Source organism: Poecilia formosa, unplaced genomic scaffold (assembly GCF_000485575.1).
Source record: "Poecilia formosa unplaced genomic scaffold, Poecilia_formosa-5.1.2 Scaffold99, whole genome shotgun sequence".
NCBI lineage: Eukaryota > Metazoa > Chordata > Actinopteri > Cyprinodontiformes > Poeciliidae > Poecilia > Poecilia formosa.
This window is the reverse complement of record NW_006800038.1, coordinates 229126-250484: the sequence shown is the minus strand read 5'-3', so window position 1 is coordinate 250484 and position 21359 is coordinate 229126. Positions and strand designations below refer to the sequence as shown.

The 21359-nt window shown below is 35.7% G+C and overlaps 1 protein-coding gene across 2 annotated transcripts in view; it reads left to right on the top strand.

Moving 5' to 3' along the window:
• The window catches only part of LOC103142621 (protein kinase C-binding protein NELL1), a 229172-nt gene that overhangs the window by 151550 nt on the left and 56263 nt on the right, over positions 1–21359 (top strand). For both annotated transcript variants that reach the window (XM_007558768.2, XM_016674700.1), the window contains one exon: positions 11151–11276. In XM_007558768.2, the coding sequence (XP_007558830.1) occupies positions 11151–11276 (126 nt within the window). The remainder of the gene's footprint in view (positions 1–11150; positions 11277–21359) is intronic.

Here is a 21359-nt window from a genome sequence, read left to right as displayed (position 1 = left end):
TATAATTATTTGGGGTGAAAGGCCATTGGTCTTAAATGGAAAAAAAGCTGAACTGCTTCCTCCAGGTGGGGATGGAGGAGCAAAACAGGAATTCAAGTATTTTATCATTTTGCTCACAAGTGATAAGATAGAAGAGGAGATGGTTGGATGGATTGAGGGTCTTCTCTTTGGAAATGTTTTTGATTCCCCCTCTTTGGTCATAAAATATGGATTGTGTCTAAAAGGAAAAGATCTCATGTCCAAGCAGCTGAAAAGGATGTCCTCCATGGGACCCCTGGACTCAGCCTTTAAATTAGGTGAAGGACATCCAACATCCATGCCAACCTCAGAATGATGCTGCTTCTCTTCAGTAACTTTTATATGACCATTGGATCCATGCTTCCTTGCTTTACAGATCTTTCTAATCTTCTGCAAAGGGTCTTTATGTGGTAGTATTTATGAGCTAGTTGTGTTACCACCCCCCACCACTAGAGGCAGTAACAGATTTTCAGGGAATTAACTTGGAGGTTTTTCTTAAGCTTACCCATGAGAGGAGATCTTGAGTTCCTGGAGGCAAAATTTGTCCCTACATCTTGTAGGGACTAAAGAGCCAACACCTATATGAAATAAAGTATACTCATTAATAAAATAAATCATATTTTAGAAGGTGAACTCTCCAAAAGCAATCACAATGTCCACTATATCAACACTCTACAAAACGAACCACAACAGACTGGTGATGTTGCAATAACTTTGTTTTTATTATTATTATTATTATTATTATTATTATTATTATAGCAGCCATATTGGATTTGTTATTAAGGATCAACAATCTTTGAAGCAGAAGGTAGTTTGTACTTTGGACTTTTGGGATGTTTAACAACATCAGAAGGCTGTAGAGAAATTTAAGAGATTTCTTTGAAACCATTGAATCCTGAGGAACACAAATAAAATGTTAAATGAATATCAGCAACATTATTCAAATTAAAGTCCAACTGAATATATGTGTCTTTAGGTTTTTGCTAAAAAATTCCAAATTCCTATGTCTTGGGGTCTTCAAATTCTGTTCCACAGACGAACGCCACATCATTAAAAGATACACCCCACAGTGTTGTAGCTTTTACTTTAGTTATGAACTTAAACCTTCACTCTCAGAATGAGGCCAATTCTTAACAGTTTATTGAACTTCTCTTTTATGCTCTTCATCACAGCTTACAGTTCTCTTTAATACATTTTGCATCTTCCTGTATTACTTCTAAATCTCCCCAAGTTGCTTCCCTGAAAATCTCTTATTGCCTCTAGTGGTGGGGGGTGGCAACACAACTAGTACATAAATCTGCTATCAGGACTCTGATAGCAGAAGACCCTTTGAAGATCGGAAAGGTCTGTGGGACAAAATCAAATCTGATAAAGAAGGTGGACTTAAGAGTTTCAGGACCTAATATGAGCAATTTAGAAACAATTACAAAATGGACAGAGACTGTAAAATCCCTGTGATTTGAGCTCACACTGGTCCTTGTTAGCATTCTTGTAGTTGGATTCTGAAGTACCTGATGTTGAAGATGCAGTTATTTTAGGAAGGACACCATCTAATCTATTCTGCAAGAAATAAAAACGTGAACTAAAAACTGCGAGGGAAATGGCCACACTTTGACATTCTTCTTCAACATGTTTTTCTCTGAGTTTCTCTCTGAATGTCTGTGTTGATAACTATGACAAATCTTTTGCTGTTGTGTTTTTTTTATTTTACATACACTACATTTTGCATGAAACATGTTTTTTGTATGCTCTTTGAAAAGAGGAGCACTCGATTTCCTTTGTGTTTTTGTGACTCAAATAACAGCAAATAAAAACCTTAGAACTTAGGAAACTGAGCTTTTCCCAAGTGCTGGAACTTTGACTGAAATCCATCTGGTGACATCAGAGACTGCCTTTTAATAAATATTTTTCCTTGATGTGAACTCCAGTTTATTAGCCTGTGTAGAAAAAGGAAAAACAAAACAGTTTAAGAAATTCAAATAATACACTCAGCATATATGCTGCTGATATGATCAAAAGCCAAAACTAAAGTCGCTACTGATCAGCTCTATATCGGTTTCAAATTACATGTCTTAGTTTCCTGAAATTTCGTCAGAACCAAAAGAAAAAACAAAACAATTCTGACTTCTTGTAACAATGACTGTTCTGCTGTTTAGAACTTGACGTATGGACAAATTAACGCATTGCATTATTTTATTCCTAAAATGTAACAATTATTTGTCATCTCAGTCAGATATATTTTTCATAATATGTTTATAGTGCTTTACAGAAACCTTCACTCCTTTTGTTTATTCTACATTTTCTTATGATTCAACCACAGATTTTAACATATTTTATTGTGATTTCATGTGACAAATTAACACAAAGTTGGATTTAACTAAAGCACAAAGGAACTTGTGGGTTTCTTTTCTAAACTCTTTTTACAAATAAATGTAATAAAAATGTGGCCTGTATTTGTATTTGATACTCCTATGCTAAATCAATTGTAGCAAATTTACCCCAGACATCACCTGTTGAATGCATTTTTACTCAGATCAGGGATGAAGTTGTGTGAAAGGTATTACAGGGAATGGTTATAAAACAGTAATGCATATTTGATATGTCACATAGCATCGTTCAGTCTCTCTCCTGAAACTGGAAAAAGCAACTTTAAACCTAAGACATATTATATAGGTAACCTTATCTATGTAACCTGAATCCTGGGCAAGGAGAGCAAAAATCAGAGAAGCAGCCATGAGGTCCATAGTACCTCTAGTGCAGAGCCACAGCATTTTCAGGTGGAAAAGTCTGTAAACAGTTAAACTGTTAGTCATACACTCCACAAATCTTGGCTTCATGGTACAGTGAATGAAAAAACCTACAATTGAACTAAAGGCATAAGAAGTCCTGTTTGCAATTTGCCACAAGGTATTTTTGGGAAACAGCAAACAGGTGGGAAAAGCTGCTCTGAACAGATAAGACCAAAGCAGAGCTTTTTGCTTTGGCCAACATGTGAAATGCTATGTGTGGTGGAAAACTGAGACTGTACATGAACCTGGACACGCGGCAAAACACCGCAACGGTAGCCTGGTGCTGTTGGGATTCTTAACTTCAGCAGTGAGAGGGAAGTTGCATAGATCTTACTACTACTGTACAATCCTGTTCAAAACTGCAGAATACATGTGAAAACCCTAAACATACACCCACAGCTACAACAGGAGGCTTTAGATAAAATCATATTTATATATTAGAAGTCCAAATTTAAATCAAATTCAAAGAATCTGTGGTGAGACTTGAGAATTGATGTTTGCTCATGTTTTTTATTCAGTCTAGCTAAGCTGGGGCAATTTGCAAAGAAAATGAGGGAAATTTCTAGATATGTTAGGTAAAAGGTGTTTCTATAGCTTTCACCTATGGGACCGAACATATTACATTCTTGTGAAAAGACTTTGGAAAGCATTAGTCAGTGTCCTTTCACTTAACTGTTGTGTTGTGTTCTGTCACATAAAATCACAGTGAATTACATTTGTGATGTTGAAAAATTCTTTCATAAGGAACTGTAAAGTCAGCAGCCGAACATATTGAGTTTTCACTTCAATCCAGAAAAATCTAATCCTTCTACATCTCCTTTTGCAACCCACACTATTGGAGCATAATCTAATGAGTCTGATATTCATCTTGATGTTACAAGACTTCAACATTAAATGTATCAAAATGAATCTAATTTAGTGTCTGCAGTCAAACGTGCAATCACATTCACAAGTGTCACATCAGCATTGACCATGTAGCTGGAGCATCTGAGTCAGAAAAACAATAAAATTAATTAAGCTCTCCCACATTGCATTGTTAAATATTTATGCCTTAATATCAACTCTACTCTCAAGTGATTCCTGCATATTACTGGTAAAGTTACAACATCATGGTGGTTTCTCTCGCAGCGCCTCCCCATCTCTGTTTTATCACTGCATTGTTTGATGTCTTTTTGTCTGTTTGTCTTTTCTCCATTTTCTCCCCTGTTGTGTTTTTTGTCCAAGTATTTTGTGACTCTGTGAATCTGTCCATGCATCTTCCTTCCACTGGGGTCTTTAGTATTGAAGGATTATAATTATGCGTGAGCAGTTGTGCCCCTTACCACTGTTCTTACTAAAAAATATATTTTTGTTGTCTTTGATAATTTCTTTAGTTTTTAATAATCCTTAACTATTAGTTACTTTAGTCAGTTTTGATGTCTGAATTGTTGGACTGATTGGTTTCTCTTGGTCTGCATATTCTGGCGTATCCTGACAAACCTAATGCACCGATTAATCACTGCATACAAAGATAACTTAAATGTATTGCATTTGTTAACTGTTGATGTAAAAAATCTACAAACCATACCAATACCATAATTTAACTTACAAATCAGGAAAGAATCCATGCACTCCATGGAATGAAGCTGAAAACAAATGCTGTCAATTCTCTCTGGTGTCAGACAAGCTTTGTAAAGCTAGCTGAGGTTGTCTTTGATTGCTGGACAAACATATTCCTTCATTATAACAGATCAGACACTCTGGCTGCGCTTTGTGTTTGTCTTTGATATACAGCACATCTTCCTGCATTGAGAAAACCGATTTTGTTTTACTAGAAGCAATAAGACTGGCTGTGCAGTATATTGTTGAGCAAAATGAAAACACATACTGTTCAGCTTACCCTGGCCTGATGTATGGGTCCATTTCCCTGCACAGACATTTACAGTCGGTGTACGTCTTTCCGGTAAAACTACTTGTAAGAACATTCTGCGGGAACTTGCACAGAACCTGTCATCCAAGCAAACTGTGCTGGTCTGTCTGAGAGAGGGAGTCCGTTTCAGGCTTCACACTGTCTGAAAAGGTCGGTGCGCAGCTTCGTGATTGGCAGATCCTTGTTTGAGTTTCACAATAACAGACTGTTTAAACTTCACTTCTATGCAGTTCTATTGTTCTGATTGAGCGATACCATTCTGTTCTCCTGTGCTTCAATTTGTCTCTGCAGACAACATATAAGGGATGCTTTTACAGGAGCATGCTCAAGTCTACAGATATGGTCTCTTCTACCTGCACAGACTGAAGCCACCTAGACTTATTTGCTTGTCTCTTGAAAAGGTTCCACGTCTCATTGCAAATATTACTTTAGTTTTTAACCTGGGTTGGGATTTTAAGGCTTACAACTACTGGAAAAGTGACACTATTTTAACTAGGATCTCTGATCCATTTGTCCATTTTATGAGTCCTTTGGGTCTTTCTAACTTGAGAGTTAATTGCAAAGTCATGCAGTTACCTTGTTTAGACAACATTATGCACAATGAGCAGGTGAAGAATGATAGAAGCTGCTTCAAAGTGTAATGTGATAGCTGTACTGAGCATAGGGAATGTAGATAACTATTAACATGTCTAATGCACCCCAATACACACACACACACACACACACACACACACACACACACACACACACACACACACACACATATATATATATATATATATATATATATATATATATATATATATATGCTTAAATACTGTTTCATTATCTGGACAAAGAATAATTTCTACACCGTCACCCCACACCTTGAAAAAATGAACCTTTAAAACCAAATTGCCAAAATTACTATTTTTTGAAAAGCATTGCATACAAACTATTAATAAACTGTTTGAATTTTAGGACAGAAAAATGCTGAATCAATTGAACCAAGAAAAGTTCAAAGTATGTTTCAGACAGAAAATTCAGTTCAATATCAAAAGCTGGTTTCCTTGCAAAAGAATGAGAACATGGAGGGCTGACTTTCATCTTGTTTCACTGTTGAAAAAATTCAAACGTGGAGACCTCAAAGAGGTTGACTTTACTTTGTGGGCAGTTTGTCCAGCATCCATCTGGCTATGCATATTTCACATAATTGTAGTTTGTTTTGTTTTTTTTCATACATGGAACAAAACATTTAAGTTTTGCACATCAAAACTGTCTTAAACAGTCTGTCAATAGTCCAATTTAAATATCTGGAGAAAATGATAAACATACATAGTAAAATATTTACTCAATACAACAACTTTTTCAGAACAATAATAGCTTGTTTTAAGGAAGAAAAGGCCTTAGACATACTTAACACATTTGGTTTTATTGGGTTAAAAGGTTTCACCACTGTTATTAGTTAAAACAATAAACTTGTTAAAGCTTTTTGGACTATATTATTTATCTATGTTGGAAATAATTGCTCTGGTTTCCAATATTTAGAGTTTATTGCAATGACTGTGCAATTATTTACCCCAGCCTATAGACATAATTGCAAAGATATGTATGATGGGAAACAATAATTCCTTCTCTGTAAAAACAAAACAAAACAATGATTAGCCCTTCACACTTAGTGAAACAGATTACGCAGGATGTTTAATATGTTGTGTATTGCACCGGTCTGCAATGCTCTGTGCATGCTTCATTTATCATGGATTGTAATTGCTAGGCCATGTCTAATATGTGATGAATATTGACAGGTTGAGGCAAAAAAGGGAATTGTTGTTGCTGCATGTGCCTGTAATGTGTGAAGGTGATCTGCTGAAGAATCCTTCCTTTAGAAAGATGGAGTCATGTTTTGTGAAGACACATTGTATCTTCAGCTATTTACATTAATTTGTGATATATATTGTGGCTCATGAATTTGGAGTTAACTTGTTTTTACTTAAATAATTATGGTGCTAGAATCTGTTCTTGACATATAAAATGTTTTCTTTACAAAATCATAATTAAATCATAATTAAAGCATCATGTGTCAGAAAACAAAATTATTTCCACTTTATGAATGAAACTGTCAACTCAGCTTATTGTCAATGGGTGTTGTAGTTTTTTTTTTTTTTTTAGCTTTCAATTAGATCATAATTCTGACATTAAAACCTAAAAGTTTCATATTGATTTGCCTTTTTGTCATGTATTTTTTATATAATTTATAAGATAAAATGGCTGTACTATGTTAATTTTTGTAGCTTTTGTAATGTTTGCCCTCAATGAAAAAAACAAAGAAGGGAGAGCTGAATCAATTTGTAAAACATGTTATGAAAAGTATTTAAGTAATGCTTTAGGTGATTAAAAAATATATATTTTAATGCTATTTCAAAATTAAAACACAATCAAAACCCATCACTTTAAAAAAATCTAAATTCTGTTAAAATCTGAATACAAATACATGTAAAAAAAAAAAAAAAAGAAGCTTTTTTGACATTGTAAATGTAATTGGACCAAGATGATGTATTGCACTGAGTCACATACTTGATAGTCTTAAATAAAATACAGTGCAATAATTTCTTTCAGAAATCAGTGAATTACTAAAATACCAAATAACACACCACACAAGTCAGGGCTGAAAAGTTGCTGAAAGGTAAAAGGAAGGCTAGACAGTTTTGATTTGCACCCAATATGACTTCTTTTCAACATGCTGATATGGAAAAATATTGCTTTGGGCGATTTGGGCTGCTTTTCGCAACATTTGGCTGGTTTTCAGACGGTTTTGATGAAAATAATTCTAATTTTGTGACAGAAAAGTAAAAATCTCATACATTTTAATGAAATCCTATGTCCTTACGTTTGTTTTATAGTTCACGTACTTTGATATATCTATCTGCTGAACATGACATAATCAATAATTAATAGTCGTGGGCTAATCCAGTCTCACTATGAAATGGTACATATACACATTATATATGCTTGTATGCATTTATATATTCAATTGTTTTTAGCATGAATTTTAACATAACTTTCAACAGGTTGTGATTTGGGCTGTTTGTTGTTGTTGTTGTTGTTGTTGTTTTGAGCTGGGCAGGGATCACATTGTGCTGGATACTGTCGATCAGATTTGGCAACCCTGTACCCAAAGGTTTGAGCATCTCAGATAAGTAAATCAATCCATCAACTATGATGTGGTCACACATATAAATAGGAAAGTATTTATCAAACGAGCAGCAGAGAGGGCTATTGTAATTCTGGGGGAGATGCAGAGATCAATAGCTCAGGATAGAGAATCTGCTCTCAGGAGAACCAGTAGTGGTGCCACAGGAAGTCTTGTTTAAAGTTTACCACTTACCATGCTGGAGACACAGCAAACAGTGGAAGAAGGGGATCTGGTTAAACTTTGTCTCCGACCTGCAAAGCTAACTAACATTGCTCACGACCTTGAACACAGCATCCCCTGGTGAAACATGTTGGTATCATGTGGTGACAATGCTTTTCCTCAGCGGGAAGAGGGAAGCTGGTCAGGACTGATGGAAAGATAGATGGCGCTTAATACAAAACAATCCTGCAAGATAAACTGTTGGTGGCCGCAAAAGATGTGAGACGGGTCCGGAGGTTCACCTTCCAGCATGAGAAAAAACCCAAATATACAGTCAGAGCTACAAGTCTGAGAATTTGTTGCAAGACTGCAGCTCTTTTATTTTTTTTTTAATAAAATATAAATAAATGAATAAATCAAGCTATGTGAAGTCACAAATGCTATTGTGTCTGCTTAAAACCTAAAATTTGGATTAAGTGCATTGTGTTTGTAATGCAACAATGTCTTTAAAGATAGTGCATTCTTTTATAAAGCACTGTATATTAAAGCATATGAAGCCTCTTCTTCTCTGTGTATGATGATTCATGGTTTTCAGTTCATAAGGACTTTATGAGTTGTTACCAGTACTTGCAGCATACAGCAAAATACTAGCAAGGTCAACCATCATCAATTTCATAATTTTTCTTGAGGATAGGATGGCTTAAAAGTTCTGAAAATATTCTACTGAGTCAAAATCTCCTCAAAAATCAATGTTTCTTTGAGCATAAAACTTCTAAGTCATGCCTTGAAGTGCTGAAATGTTTCTGCACCTCTGGATAAACCGGATTAGTGGTTTATCTCCACTAATCTGTCTTTTCAAATTTCATAGTCTTAGGTTTAGTGAAGAAAAACCAAACATGAAAAATAAAATTGTTTGGAATGTGATTGAAATTCACTGCCTTCCCTTTCTTTATTTACTTCAGTGGAAATAACTCTGTATGAAATTTATACTCTCAATCGCACCTTCACAAAACTCAATTTTTTTGTTTTACATTTTTTTGTTTTACATTTGAAGAAAATCTGTTGGAGATGTAGAAAAAGCTCTATATGAAATGTTTACCTTCTACCACACCTTCTCTAAACTGGGAGTCATTAAATTAAAAATAAAGCAGCGTCCACAAAAAAATTAGATGAAATCGTTCTGCATAGAATAATGTTCCTTTTGACGTCTACATGAAAAGGTGAGCCCTGCACATATAGGAGACTCTTGCATGAAGGAATATGAGGATTCTTCTCCTTTACTGGCTTACAGCAGCCAAACACTTGACATTCAGAATGTGTTTTTTTTTTCTGTTTTTCTGTTTTGCCAGACAATATCGCACAGAGACGGTTGAGCTGATAGAAACATGTGCACACCCTCACTTACTCATAAATACACATGCATAGAGTCCTATCCCGCCTTATTTTTAGCTGTTCCCCCTACCCAGTCCTGACCTACATCAGAGCATGAATAAAGCAGCCGAGAGATGAAGAGAGTGTGCTCAGAGGGGGGTGGGTAGCGAGGAGGAGGAGGTCTAGGTTGGAGGGTGGTGAGGAGGGAGGAAGGCAGCCAGAGAGACACTGGCAAATCCAGAAAATGAATTCCCCCCCTGTGCAAAATGACAGTTCCAGTTCTGTCAGCAGACCTCACCTGCAACAATGCCCCCAGAGGAAGCTGCCGAGGGCAAAAACACAAACACACATGCAGTCACACACATGGGCATAGAGCCTTGGAACAACACAGATCAAAAAGCCTCATCATTCCTCCGGCCTGACACTCGATGCTTTTCTCACTTATAATGAAAGCTGACAAAAGTGGTGAGCTCTTGACTTTGAATTATTGAGGCTGTGAGTCGGCGTCGCGGGGCAGCCGCCATCACCCTTGAACAACGTTTTGCCGCCTTTCACCAATAAAGGGTAATCAAATGAGTGGCTTTTAGGGTAGAGTAGTGCTCCTAGACAAGATGGAAATTGGATTCAGGTACTGTTGTGTGGCGTCAAAGTACTCTCATAAGTTTCATGCTTTTGATGTAGCGACCTTTTATTCTGAAGGGCATCAAAGCTTTGTACACCTAAAGACATGCTCTCTCTTCTTAACTCGGCAATTTACCACTCTCACTGTACACTTTCTAGGGATGAAATTTACCAAGGAAAAAAACCTTTGGGTGTTGCATATAAGTCAATTACATAGTTGATCTAAATTCATCCTGTTGTAAAGGGGAAGCCTGAGCTGAACACCTCAAAGCTAAAATGTATTTATCCAAGGAACGGATATGGAAATAGCTCTCTTCACTCTCCTTCCCTCAAGTGTGGCATGCAGAGTCCCTTAAGTGGTAGAAAGGCCCGTTAGCCTCAGGAATTTGGTCTTCTGCTACACACATAAATGCTCTAAACTGTGCAACGACATGTGCACACACATAGAAATCCAGACCCGTTTGCATAAAACCTCCCTTGTGTGTTTCGCGTCCCATTTCATCAGCAGCCATCCAGCTCAGCTAATGCATTCCTGAGCCACGTGTTTTAATGCTCATACAATGTCTTTCAAGCTACATTAGGAAGGGAGGAATTGTGTATGGAGTGAAGGTGTAATTTATCACGATATTACCTGCACATTATGGGTGTCAAAGGAGATGATGCTCTCCTTGCATTTCTCTGGCTCAGTTATAATGTCCTCATCTCATTAGCTCTTTCTTTACTGTACACCTTTTCTTTGGTGTATTTTAACATTTATTGCTGTCTTTCATCTGTCATTCCCATATTTTTAGCTCCTTTCTATTATCTTATCTGTGATAACAGCAGAATATATGTACATGTTTGTATGATTACACACCTTGGGCTGAGAGAGGATCATCTTTATTTTGCCCTTTAGGACAATCGACAAAAGGGTCAATATTTGGGACTTGTGTATGTTGTTCAATGAAAAGCAACTCAAAAGAATGCAATGCCCTGAGACTCTGCTGTAAAGTGATTAAACCAACACTGACACAGCAGTTCAGTGCAGTTCATCCACCTGTTGTAGTCTGTTACCAAGATACAAAGTCGTCTGGTCAGTTAATAACCCTCTACTTCTACTTTGTTTTTCTAGATATCGATGAGTGTGCAACACAGATGCATTACTGCCAGTCCAACACGATGTGTGTGAACCTGCCTGGAAGTTATCGCTGTGACTGCCTGCCGGGTTTCACCAGAGTGGATGAATACTCCTGCACCGGTAAGTCTGCTGCATGCTGCTAAGTTCTACACATGTTTGAATTTGTTGTCAATCAGAGGCCAAGATTTAAGTGCATCCAACTTTTTGTTTGTTTTATAGCCAAATATACACAAAGTAATTTGCTAACTATTAAACTCTGACTGTTTTGCTGAATGCAGACTGTGATTTCTGCAACTGTAAACATAAGTTTGCACATTTGGCTACTCAGTCAGGGACATACACTAGAATGGGGCTGAGTACACAAGCTTGTACAAGAAAGAAGATTGAGAAGGTTTTTTGATGACTGTTGTATTTTTGTGTCATTTGTTTCATTTTATCTAACTAATTTGTCACATTTTAGATATTTGACAGCTTAGGTCCTGGAAATGTGTTACTTTTCTTATCAGCTTCCAATGTTCTTAGTCTGACTAAAATATTAAAGACCAGCGTTATCTTGGTGTGTTGTCTATAAGACACAAATGCAGCTGTAAAATGTGGCTTTTGCATTACATAAATGCCAGGAGTTTTTCTTTTCTATTTCAGCACTTTATGCACATTTTTAGATAATTTCAGCCTGTCTAACAACAGAATTGTCAGTTTTCTGCAAAATGTATCTTTGAGGATTTTAAGCCCTTTTATATATAAAAAAGCAAAGCAGCTACCTTTCTGGGATTGCTGGCAACATTTTTCCCTAAAAGGGATGTACAGGAGCACACTTTCTCAAGAGTAAATAAAATGTACTGGGTTGGCGCTCCGTGTTTCTCCAGAGAAGTGTTCTTTAATTAGCTCAGAGTTGGCAGCTACACAGGGACATGGATCTATCGGCAATCAATCCATTCTGCGGCTTGTAAACTGTCCCTGCTGCTGACTGGGAGACCTGGGAAGACTCTTTGCATCTGTGAGGAGAGATAAATCCTCCTGCTGGCCTCCCTTTCTCTCCTTCTGCTTCTCCTCTTGTGCTTCCCTCGGGGGTTTCGTTCTTCATATTTGCTTCTTAATATTTCACAGTGGAAACAGAATTGCCCATCAGCTTCTGTGATTAGCTTTTTTTGCCCTAATCCACATTGTTTTGTTAATTATGCTAAGGGTTTTGTGATGGAAATATTGGCACTGGATTAAAGAAGACAGATGCAGAGATGTTTTAAACCAAAGTTTCATTTATTTACACCAAATATGTAGGATGTAGAAATCTAAGATGTTCATATGAAAAGCAGGTAAAATATTGAGGTCATCCTTTTAAAATCTTTGCATTGGAGGCTCATTTAGCACAACAACCTTAAATTGAAGTGGCAAGAAACATAAAGTGAAATGCAATGTTCAATGAAATATTGAAGTTGATAAACGTATAAAGCAGGGCTTATGTAAAATGTCTGCATTGCGTTAAAGCTGCAGTATAACTTTTAGTTTTTTCTGCATTTGCTAAGACTATGATTTGTTAAAACTAGCATGACGCCTGACAAGAAATAACCAATCAGAGCCTGGAGGAGCGTTTTAGGGCTGTCAGTCATCCTGGTGAACATGCTGCTAAATGTGTAAGTTGCAGTTACAGGAAAACCGTTAAACCACTGTCATCGGTGATCATGCTATAACATTCGCCACAGGCTTAACTGATGGGGAGAAGTTGTATCAGAGCAGAAAGCAAGGGGTGAGCGGCACATGCACGGGCATGATTGACAGCACTAAGACCCCCTTCCTGGCTCTGATTGATTATTTGTAGTCAGCTCTGGAAGAAGGCAGAGCAGCTCAATTTGTTTTTCACAGTTTTTCTGTCTCATACTTTTTTTTATTTTATTTTTTTTTTTATAAAAGTTACATACCACAACTTTTAAAATAAATTTTTTGAAAGCTGCAAGAGTACATCTAAATGACTTTCAGCTGAGATAAAACAGAGACTGCAGTAAAAAGTGTTTTTATGTTGCAGATGGCCGTTGTGTGTTTGTTCCTGCCTCTTTGCTTCAGGCCTGTAAATCTGTAAATGCACCGTGTTTGTGTCTCCACAGACACCAGTGCATCAGTTAAGTTCATTCACCCCAAAACTTTGCTTACACCACTCCTTTCCCAGAGGGTTCAAAGCTACTGCACTGTTTTTTACAGCATGCATCTTCTTAGTCTTTCAGCACTTTTAATCTGATTTGTCCCTTTCGCATGTCTCCCTCTCCTTTAAGCAGACAAAGCTCTGTAGAGAATCAGAGGTTGTAGTAATTGTGTTTCCACTTCATTCCCCTTCTATCGAAGTGACCAAGTTGCTTCAGGGTAAAAAAGAAAAGAGGTGGCAGAAAAGTGAAGCTCCATATCTCAAGCTTTTAAATCTTAAATATGGCCTCCAGTTCTCCTGGAATGGCTTTTCTGCAGCCCACATGTACTAGGCATATGAATTTCTTTACTTGTGTTGGTGATTATCTGTACAAGATTCATATTATTATTTTTCCATCACTTCGGCAGTTTTGCCATTCTAAATGAAATATGATTACCTGTCAGTCAAGCAATGTTGTTAGGACTGTGATGTGTTTTTCCTTTGCATTTTCCTAACACCTGATGCAGCACTTATGGTGCTCAGGGCATAAAACTGGCTTCTGATTCCATACATTCATATTCATCTTCCACTGCATAATGAATAAGAATGAAACCCTGTGGTTTACAGCATGATGCAGATACGAATACAAATAAGACAAGTTAGATTTGAAGCGTTATAGTGTAAAGTACATTTTGTAAGGTTACCAGCATAAACCTTTGTGATCTTTTTGCCCCCAATGCAATACTAATCCATTCAGGACTTTACTATTTTTACATAGATTTAGATGAAGATAAAGTCGTTATTGTTATCAAACAGAACCTGACTCCAAGAAGTCTATTTTAATCAGTAGAAGGGAAAAAGCACGGCTGTTTTAGGCTCATTTCAATAATACATATGATTTAAAAAGGTAAATTGATCCAGGTGACCCTCAGTTTCTATAATTAGTTGTAGATGCTTTTAGAAACTGACAGATTTTATTCCCAAATAAGACCAAAACAACAGGAGAACTTATTTAAACTCTATTATGATACATCTGCTAATGATTTACTCTCCGTAGGAGTTTTCATAATAATCACCATTATGTCTCACTGCTGCTGTATTAAAAAAATACTTTATCCGATCCGCTCCATCCAACCATTCAAGCAACATAGATTGACAGCATTAATAATTAGCTGCATAACCCAGGAGACAACAGCTTTCAGTTAAATTTTTAGATATTCAGACGTTTGTGTTTATAAATATGTTATTCCTCATATCCCACTCTCTGGAGGCATTTGTGATAAATAGTTGACTGCGCAAATAAAAATAACATCAGCAGAGACTCTTAACCAGAATGATGCAGTTCATGGTCAATAACCTCAATGTTTTCAGTGATTCTCTGTCTGTGTCCAAATTGTTTCAGCAAACTGAAATCAGTTTCATGCACAATTTGAATATTATCAGATATCACATCTGGTTAGAGATTCAACACTCACACATCAACAAATCTGGAAAAATACATATTTCATGAAATAAAATGCTAATTTTATACTTCAGCAATGTTTTGAATTTAAATTACTATAAGCATTAAATGTACTTTGCTACTACAAAATGAGATTAAATATTTCATTGTAAAATAATTTCATTGCTTCAGGTTATTCTGGAAATCAGCACTATACATTAAAATTTCATTCATGCTAAAAAGAATACAACATCTTTAAGATCCAACGTTTTACTAATTAGGAGTTAATTAAAATGATTTGAAACTTATCAGATTGTAACATTTTTATCTTACATTCTAACCTTAAATTGGAAGTGTGTAAGTTTTAAGTAATAAAATTTTTGCATATTTGTTAGAGCTGACCTTCCTCCTGTGTCTGATTGGGTGTTTCTGACCAAGCTGTGTATTTCTGTAGATGACAATAGGGGCACTGGGAGGAGGTAAAGGAGGTTTTCACAGATTTTCTGGGAAGGCTGCAAAGGCAGTGAAGAGGTTTGGCCTGATGTGGAACAGTTTATCACCATCTCACACCAACATCTCACACCAACTGTCGAGCATGTTGGACGAGGGTTGATGATTTGGGCCTGTTTTGCAGCTGTAGGTCTTTTGGCTCTTGCAGTTTTCATGACTGGTGAGGCACTGACTCCTCTGGAGTTGGAAAAAGAAATATATAAACCCAAAATAGAAGATTTATTTTGAAATTTGACCTTTGAAACTTATGTTATCATCAATTCCATACATTTAAAAGTCTGTCTACTTGAATGGAAATGATCTCCACATAGAGGAGTTGTCCTTTGTTGGTCCGATTTGAACTGTATGTTTTTAATCTTTAAATGCGTAGAAGAAAAGCACGAGGCGTTGTGCTTTCTGCATTACTCTGTGCCTTTTCACTGTGCATTTATGACTGGCCAGAAAGCCTAAATGGGCCACAAAGATTCATTAAATATGGTAGAAAGACTGTGGAATGTCAACATGTGTAGTACATGTGCAAACATGTATATCTATATAAAGAAAGACAGTAACAGGAATGCACCAACTGCCTGCAAATGTCAGTGTAAACGCAACATAACACCAGTTGATGCAAAGCTCATTTATTCATTGTTTTATTTGCTCATTTGTTTATGCACAGTTTAAATAAATGCACAGCTTATGACTGTTCATCTCACCCTTCTTCCATGAATCTGAACAGGCAATGTGTAAATTCAGAGATTTATTATTATTTTTTTTTTACCTTTTCCATGATACTCATCAGAGATTCTGTTAGCAAAATGTCCTAAAGAAGCTGCAAATAGTTGCATGCATCACTTACAAGAACTAGAAATGACTGCATCGTATCATCCAAAGTACATTGGATGTTTTGAGAAAATGTAGTGAAATTCTGTTTCAAATATTTATCTAATCATTGTGGAAGTTTAGTGTGAAAAGTCTGGCAGCCCTCTCCGTATACATTAGCTGCTGAAAAATAGAGACCATGCCGTTAAACAGACTTGACAGCAGCCAATTTAATAATCCCATCAAACGCAGTTTTGGGAGGGGAGGGAAAGAATTCAGATAAGTTTGTCTTGGTCCTCTCTTTCATCTATTTGTAATTGCCTCTGAGATGTGGGTGTTTATATTTAGCCTCCCTTTAAAGGTTTGATGTAGGGAATGTTTCTTTCTGTTCATCAGGAAACTGTGCAACCATCTAGAGTGATGTTTGTCCTCACTTAAGTCTGCTTCTCTGTAACCGTAGTCTCCTCACTAGTTCCCTTGGCTGAATACAGATTGAGTCCTGTGGAATGATAATAGAGCTCTGTGGCTATTAAAGGGCTGCATGTTTCCTGACGGAGCACATTAAAGCTACATGCTTCCATTAATATAATCTGATGCTTTTGCATTTTTATTGCCTTGAACCGTATATCTCATTGGATTTTAAATGCATTTCTATAAGCTTGTTTGACACAGGACTATAGAGAGGATGTGAACTGAGGCAAACCAAATGTTGCTGAAAGATCTGCTCACAATGTAAAGTGAATATATTAGTGTCATAATGAGAGCCACTTGTGCTTTAAGTGTGAGGCCATTAGTGCTTCATGTCAGTTCCAACACGTTCAGTGGTGATGCAATTTCTGTTTCTCTCGTCAACTTTTTCTTTTTTTTTGAGTCAATATATCAAGGGACTTTTAAAGTTTTGATAAATATGTGCTTAACAAGACAAATAAAAACATATGTTTGACGTTGCTTTCATGAAATTTGAAACATTTCCCGCAGCAGCATTATTACAGGATTTTCTAAATTGCAAAAAAAAGAAGACAGCTAAAGTTGCTCAATATTTTCTATATTCAACATTTTAACCTGAGAAACAACTTTAATTGGTCTTTGTGCTTTTTTTCTTCCCTTATATGACTAAAAAAAAAAAAAGAAACATGTTCTCAATTTGTTTTGGTGATGTTTGTTGATGAAATATAAGGAAAATGCTGTCACCATTACTATTCCCAAATTGCTTTATACAAGGACAAAGTATTTCGAGTTTCAAACACTGAATTTACCTTTTGTTATCATTTTTGAACACATGGAAAAGTGTTAAATATCTTGTATTGCTATGTATATTTCTGAAGCATTAAAGAGACAGACACAGACAGGTAACTGGAAAGCAGCATAGTTTTCTGAAAAAGATTTTAGGAAAAGATTAGCAAACTGAAGAGGTGATTTATTTATTTATTTATTTATTTATTTATTTATTTATTTATTTATTTAAATCTTAAATCCAAACTGCTGGTCAGAACTGGAGCAATAATTACATCTGAATAAGGTCAGAAGTTTAGTTTTTGAAGAGGTTCCTCTGCACTGAAGTGAGATACATGCAGATTTGCATACATCATTTATTGTGTTAATGATTGGACAGTGTTGGGAAGGTTTTGTAAAAACCAAAAATAAAATAAAAATGTACATTTAACACAAAGGGAGTATAAGCTGACCAATTTACATAATTTAAATCCATTTACCATATTCAGTACAAGCTATTTTGTGTATTTACAATGTCTCTGACTTTTAAAAATGGAGATATATGCTTCATGCAGTGGTGCATAGAAAAAGCGGTATTAATTGACCAGTGGGTCAAGAGAAAGCATTCTCTTAAGCCCCAGGTATATTACAGCTGGGAATTTAGAAATGTCCCCCAACTAATTTAATAGGAACCTATGTCCTTTGAGCTGAATGCTATGACAAGCATTCAATATATTTTGCCCTGTGGCACAGGACATATCTCAGCTGGTTCACCCCATGTTGAGGTGAGCAGCAAGGCTGGGAGTAGTGAACACAATGACTTTATGTAGGACAAAAAAGGAGAAGAGGTTGGCGGGGTAGAGGGGGATTAAACCTTGTAATTTCTGCCGTGCTCTGTTCTTTTTTATGAGCTTGTCACAGGTCATTAAATTTCACGTTACTGAAGTGTTCTGCTTGACATTATTGAATGAGGCAATGTTGGAAGCTTGAGAGATGAGGACACGTTTAAAGAATTTATTACACATAGGGAAGAGGAATCATGAGGTATTGGTTTAAGTCGAATATCCCCTGATGCACACAGAAAATTAAGTGAAAGATTCAACAACAACAAAAAATAGAACATTTAAAAAATAAACTGTTTACTGTAATAATTGCTGTAATAATTTTATCTATAGTATGGCATAAACTTAAGCATATGATAATATGTTGTATTGACATCATCATCATCACTGGACAAGAAATTACAGAATTTATAATAAGCTGGTCCAGTTGAAGGTCAACATTATTTCATATCATATTAAAATAAACTATTATGATGCCAAAAAGGTTTTTTTGAGTTGATAAATCTTGTTACTTTACATGATTGGGAATTGTGGGTCAAAAATTATTAATTATAAAATGTTACGTTTGAACTGAGTTGTTGTTAAGAAGTCAAGGGCAGATTTCTTTTGAATAAGTTCCTTTTTAAAATCCTCTCCAGGTCAGAATGGTTTCATGCTTTAAATGTCTCGTTATATTGATAAATATTTCTTATGCAAAGCTGACCAAACCTGAATCATGTTGAAAAGTTTAAAAAGTTTGAATAAAAATGTGCACTTTAGAGTACATTTCAAAATACAAACACCCTTAAAGCACTAACACATTGGTGTCCCTCATTAGTAAAACTCCGTGTAAACATGTCTGCTTACAAAACCTACACGCATATCCTTTGAAGACAAAATGGCTGTGCTGTTATTTTGGCTATATTTAAGTAATAGAGCAAGCTCTTAACTTTAAGGGTAAATGATATAGTGACTTTCTGCATAGAGAAGTTGAGGCTTGTCTTTAATTTTTATGTTTTTACATGTTTCATTCACTACCAGGCAGAGCTGGGCTCAGGTCTAATTTGTCTTTTGAAAAACAGAGTTATAAGTTTGATAATGGCAATGCCATTCATTAAAATGTCCAGTTTAGTATGCTTGTTAACAACACTATAGGAAAGAGGGGGTTTTATTAATAAGTACATGAACTGATTTTCTTGATGATTAATATATGAACTGAAAATAAAACTGAGTATTTCATACAAAGGTGACCAGCTGCATGGAAGAGCTAAATAAAGATATAGTGTGTTTATTTAGCTTACATTTGATCAAAACTATTTTTTAGACAGAATCTGCATCATGTAGTGCTACTTTAATATTTAATGCTATTTATATGTTTCTCTTACTTTACAGATCTTCTTTTATCTGTATTCTCAGGTTTCTAATTTGTCTTTACAAAAATGTAGTTTTGCATTGTCTTATTGTGTGACTTATTATGTAAATGACTTTATGTTTGTTTTACTTTGTGAAATAATTTAGATTATATTTGTAATTATGAAGACTATGTAGAAGAAACAAAATTGAAATAAATTGAATTCATCTAAACATTTTTTTAATGCATAAATGTAAAAAGAAGCAACAGGAAACAGTTTGCATTGCACTAGTAAGCAGCAGAAACACCAGCTGATTCTGTGATGTTTTAGAAGAGGATGTTCCTCAGAAGTCAGACCAGATTCCCTGCTGGGTCTCATAATTGGGATCTATGACAGTATTGGTGACACTCGAAAAACAAGCGTTTGATTGCTTTGCCATTTTCACAAATTCAGTTGTTTTTTTTTTAATTTGTTTTGATTCAGTTTGTACCATTTTCATAGGATGTAGTGTGGTAAAATGTATTTTGCAAATACCCACAACTGCCAACCCAAGTTGTTTTGTAAGACAAAGCAACATTTCTTTTTTAGTTTGCTATAACAAGCATACTCAGTGCTCTGAAAGCCTCACAGAGTTAGGCTTTTGTTGTTATATTTGCCGACATTTAGCTTAAATTGCAGTGAATCTCAAACTTTATCAATTGTAACCTTTAGATTAGAATAGCAAATTGTTCACACATCAGGTCACAATTTTGTGAAAAACAAAGTTAAGCATTTTTGTAAGTGAGATTAAAAACAATATTCTGTGTTCAATGTTTGCATATCTTTTGGTAACTCAATATTTTAGTCTTAAATTTGTAAAATAGAGGGTTATCATTAGTATTGATGGTTCATAAGAGCTCAAAATCTCAACAAGCTACTTGTGCTTTAGGGAACAGTGACTTGTCTAACCTTCTAAGACATGCAGCTCCATTAGTACCTTTTCATTCTGAGCTTTTTTTTTTTTTTTCTAATTGGAAAATAAAATCAGTAAACCTGCCAATCCTTCTAATATTTCATGTTCTTCAAGGTATCCATGATGCAGAAGCCTGAGAGCGCGCTGGGCGCTGTCCGTGGTCCTGATGATGATGATCCGTTATTATGCATCATTAGCTCAGCGCTTCAGGGGTCACCTCAACATGTCCAGACTTGACTCTACATCACTACATAATCATCACTAATTAGGAAAAAAAAAATCTGACAGAGACGGGCAGCACACTCATATTAGGCGGTTGTTATCTCGCAAAGAATCGCTGAGGTAACCACTGGCAATGTAATCATTTCTCACTGACATCATCATTTATTGTTCGGATTTACTATGTTATGGGGGAAAAACACTCACTTGAATAGTCTATCAGATCTTCCCAACCACTAATGGTTAAAATATTTCATTAATAATTCGGTGGCAGTGGTAATTAATTTTTTAGTTCTCCTGCAGGTATGATGGACAGCTATCACAGCATGGTTTTTTAGGTGAGTGATGAACTGTGCTAGAATATAGTCCATTATTTATCAAGTGTCTGTATAAATGCATTTAAATGATTTGAACTGTTTTTCACTCTGACTAGATAATATTAGGCTCCACTGTAGAATACACAAAATCATCTTAGTTGTACCTTTCAGGACAACACAAAGAAAAATATGAAAATATACTTAAAATGTTGTTTTCATTTTAAAAAGTTTCAAAGTTACATACCATTTACTTAACTGTTTTTTTTTTCTCTCTCTATCAGGAATTGTTATACCAACCTAGTGCTAGGTATAAGGAGTCTGGTTATTGTGAGCCATGTCATTATTTTCCATTGTCACCTTCCTAAAATAATGGCCCAAGTCATTTTTTTTGGAAAAATTTTATATTTGTATTTTACAAAAATCACTTTTGCTAAAAAAAAAAAAAAAAAAAAAAAAAAAAAATGA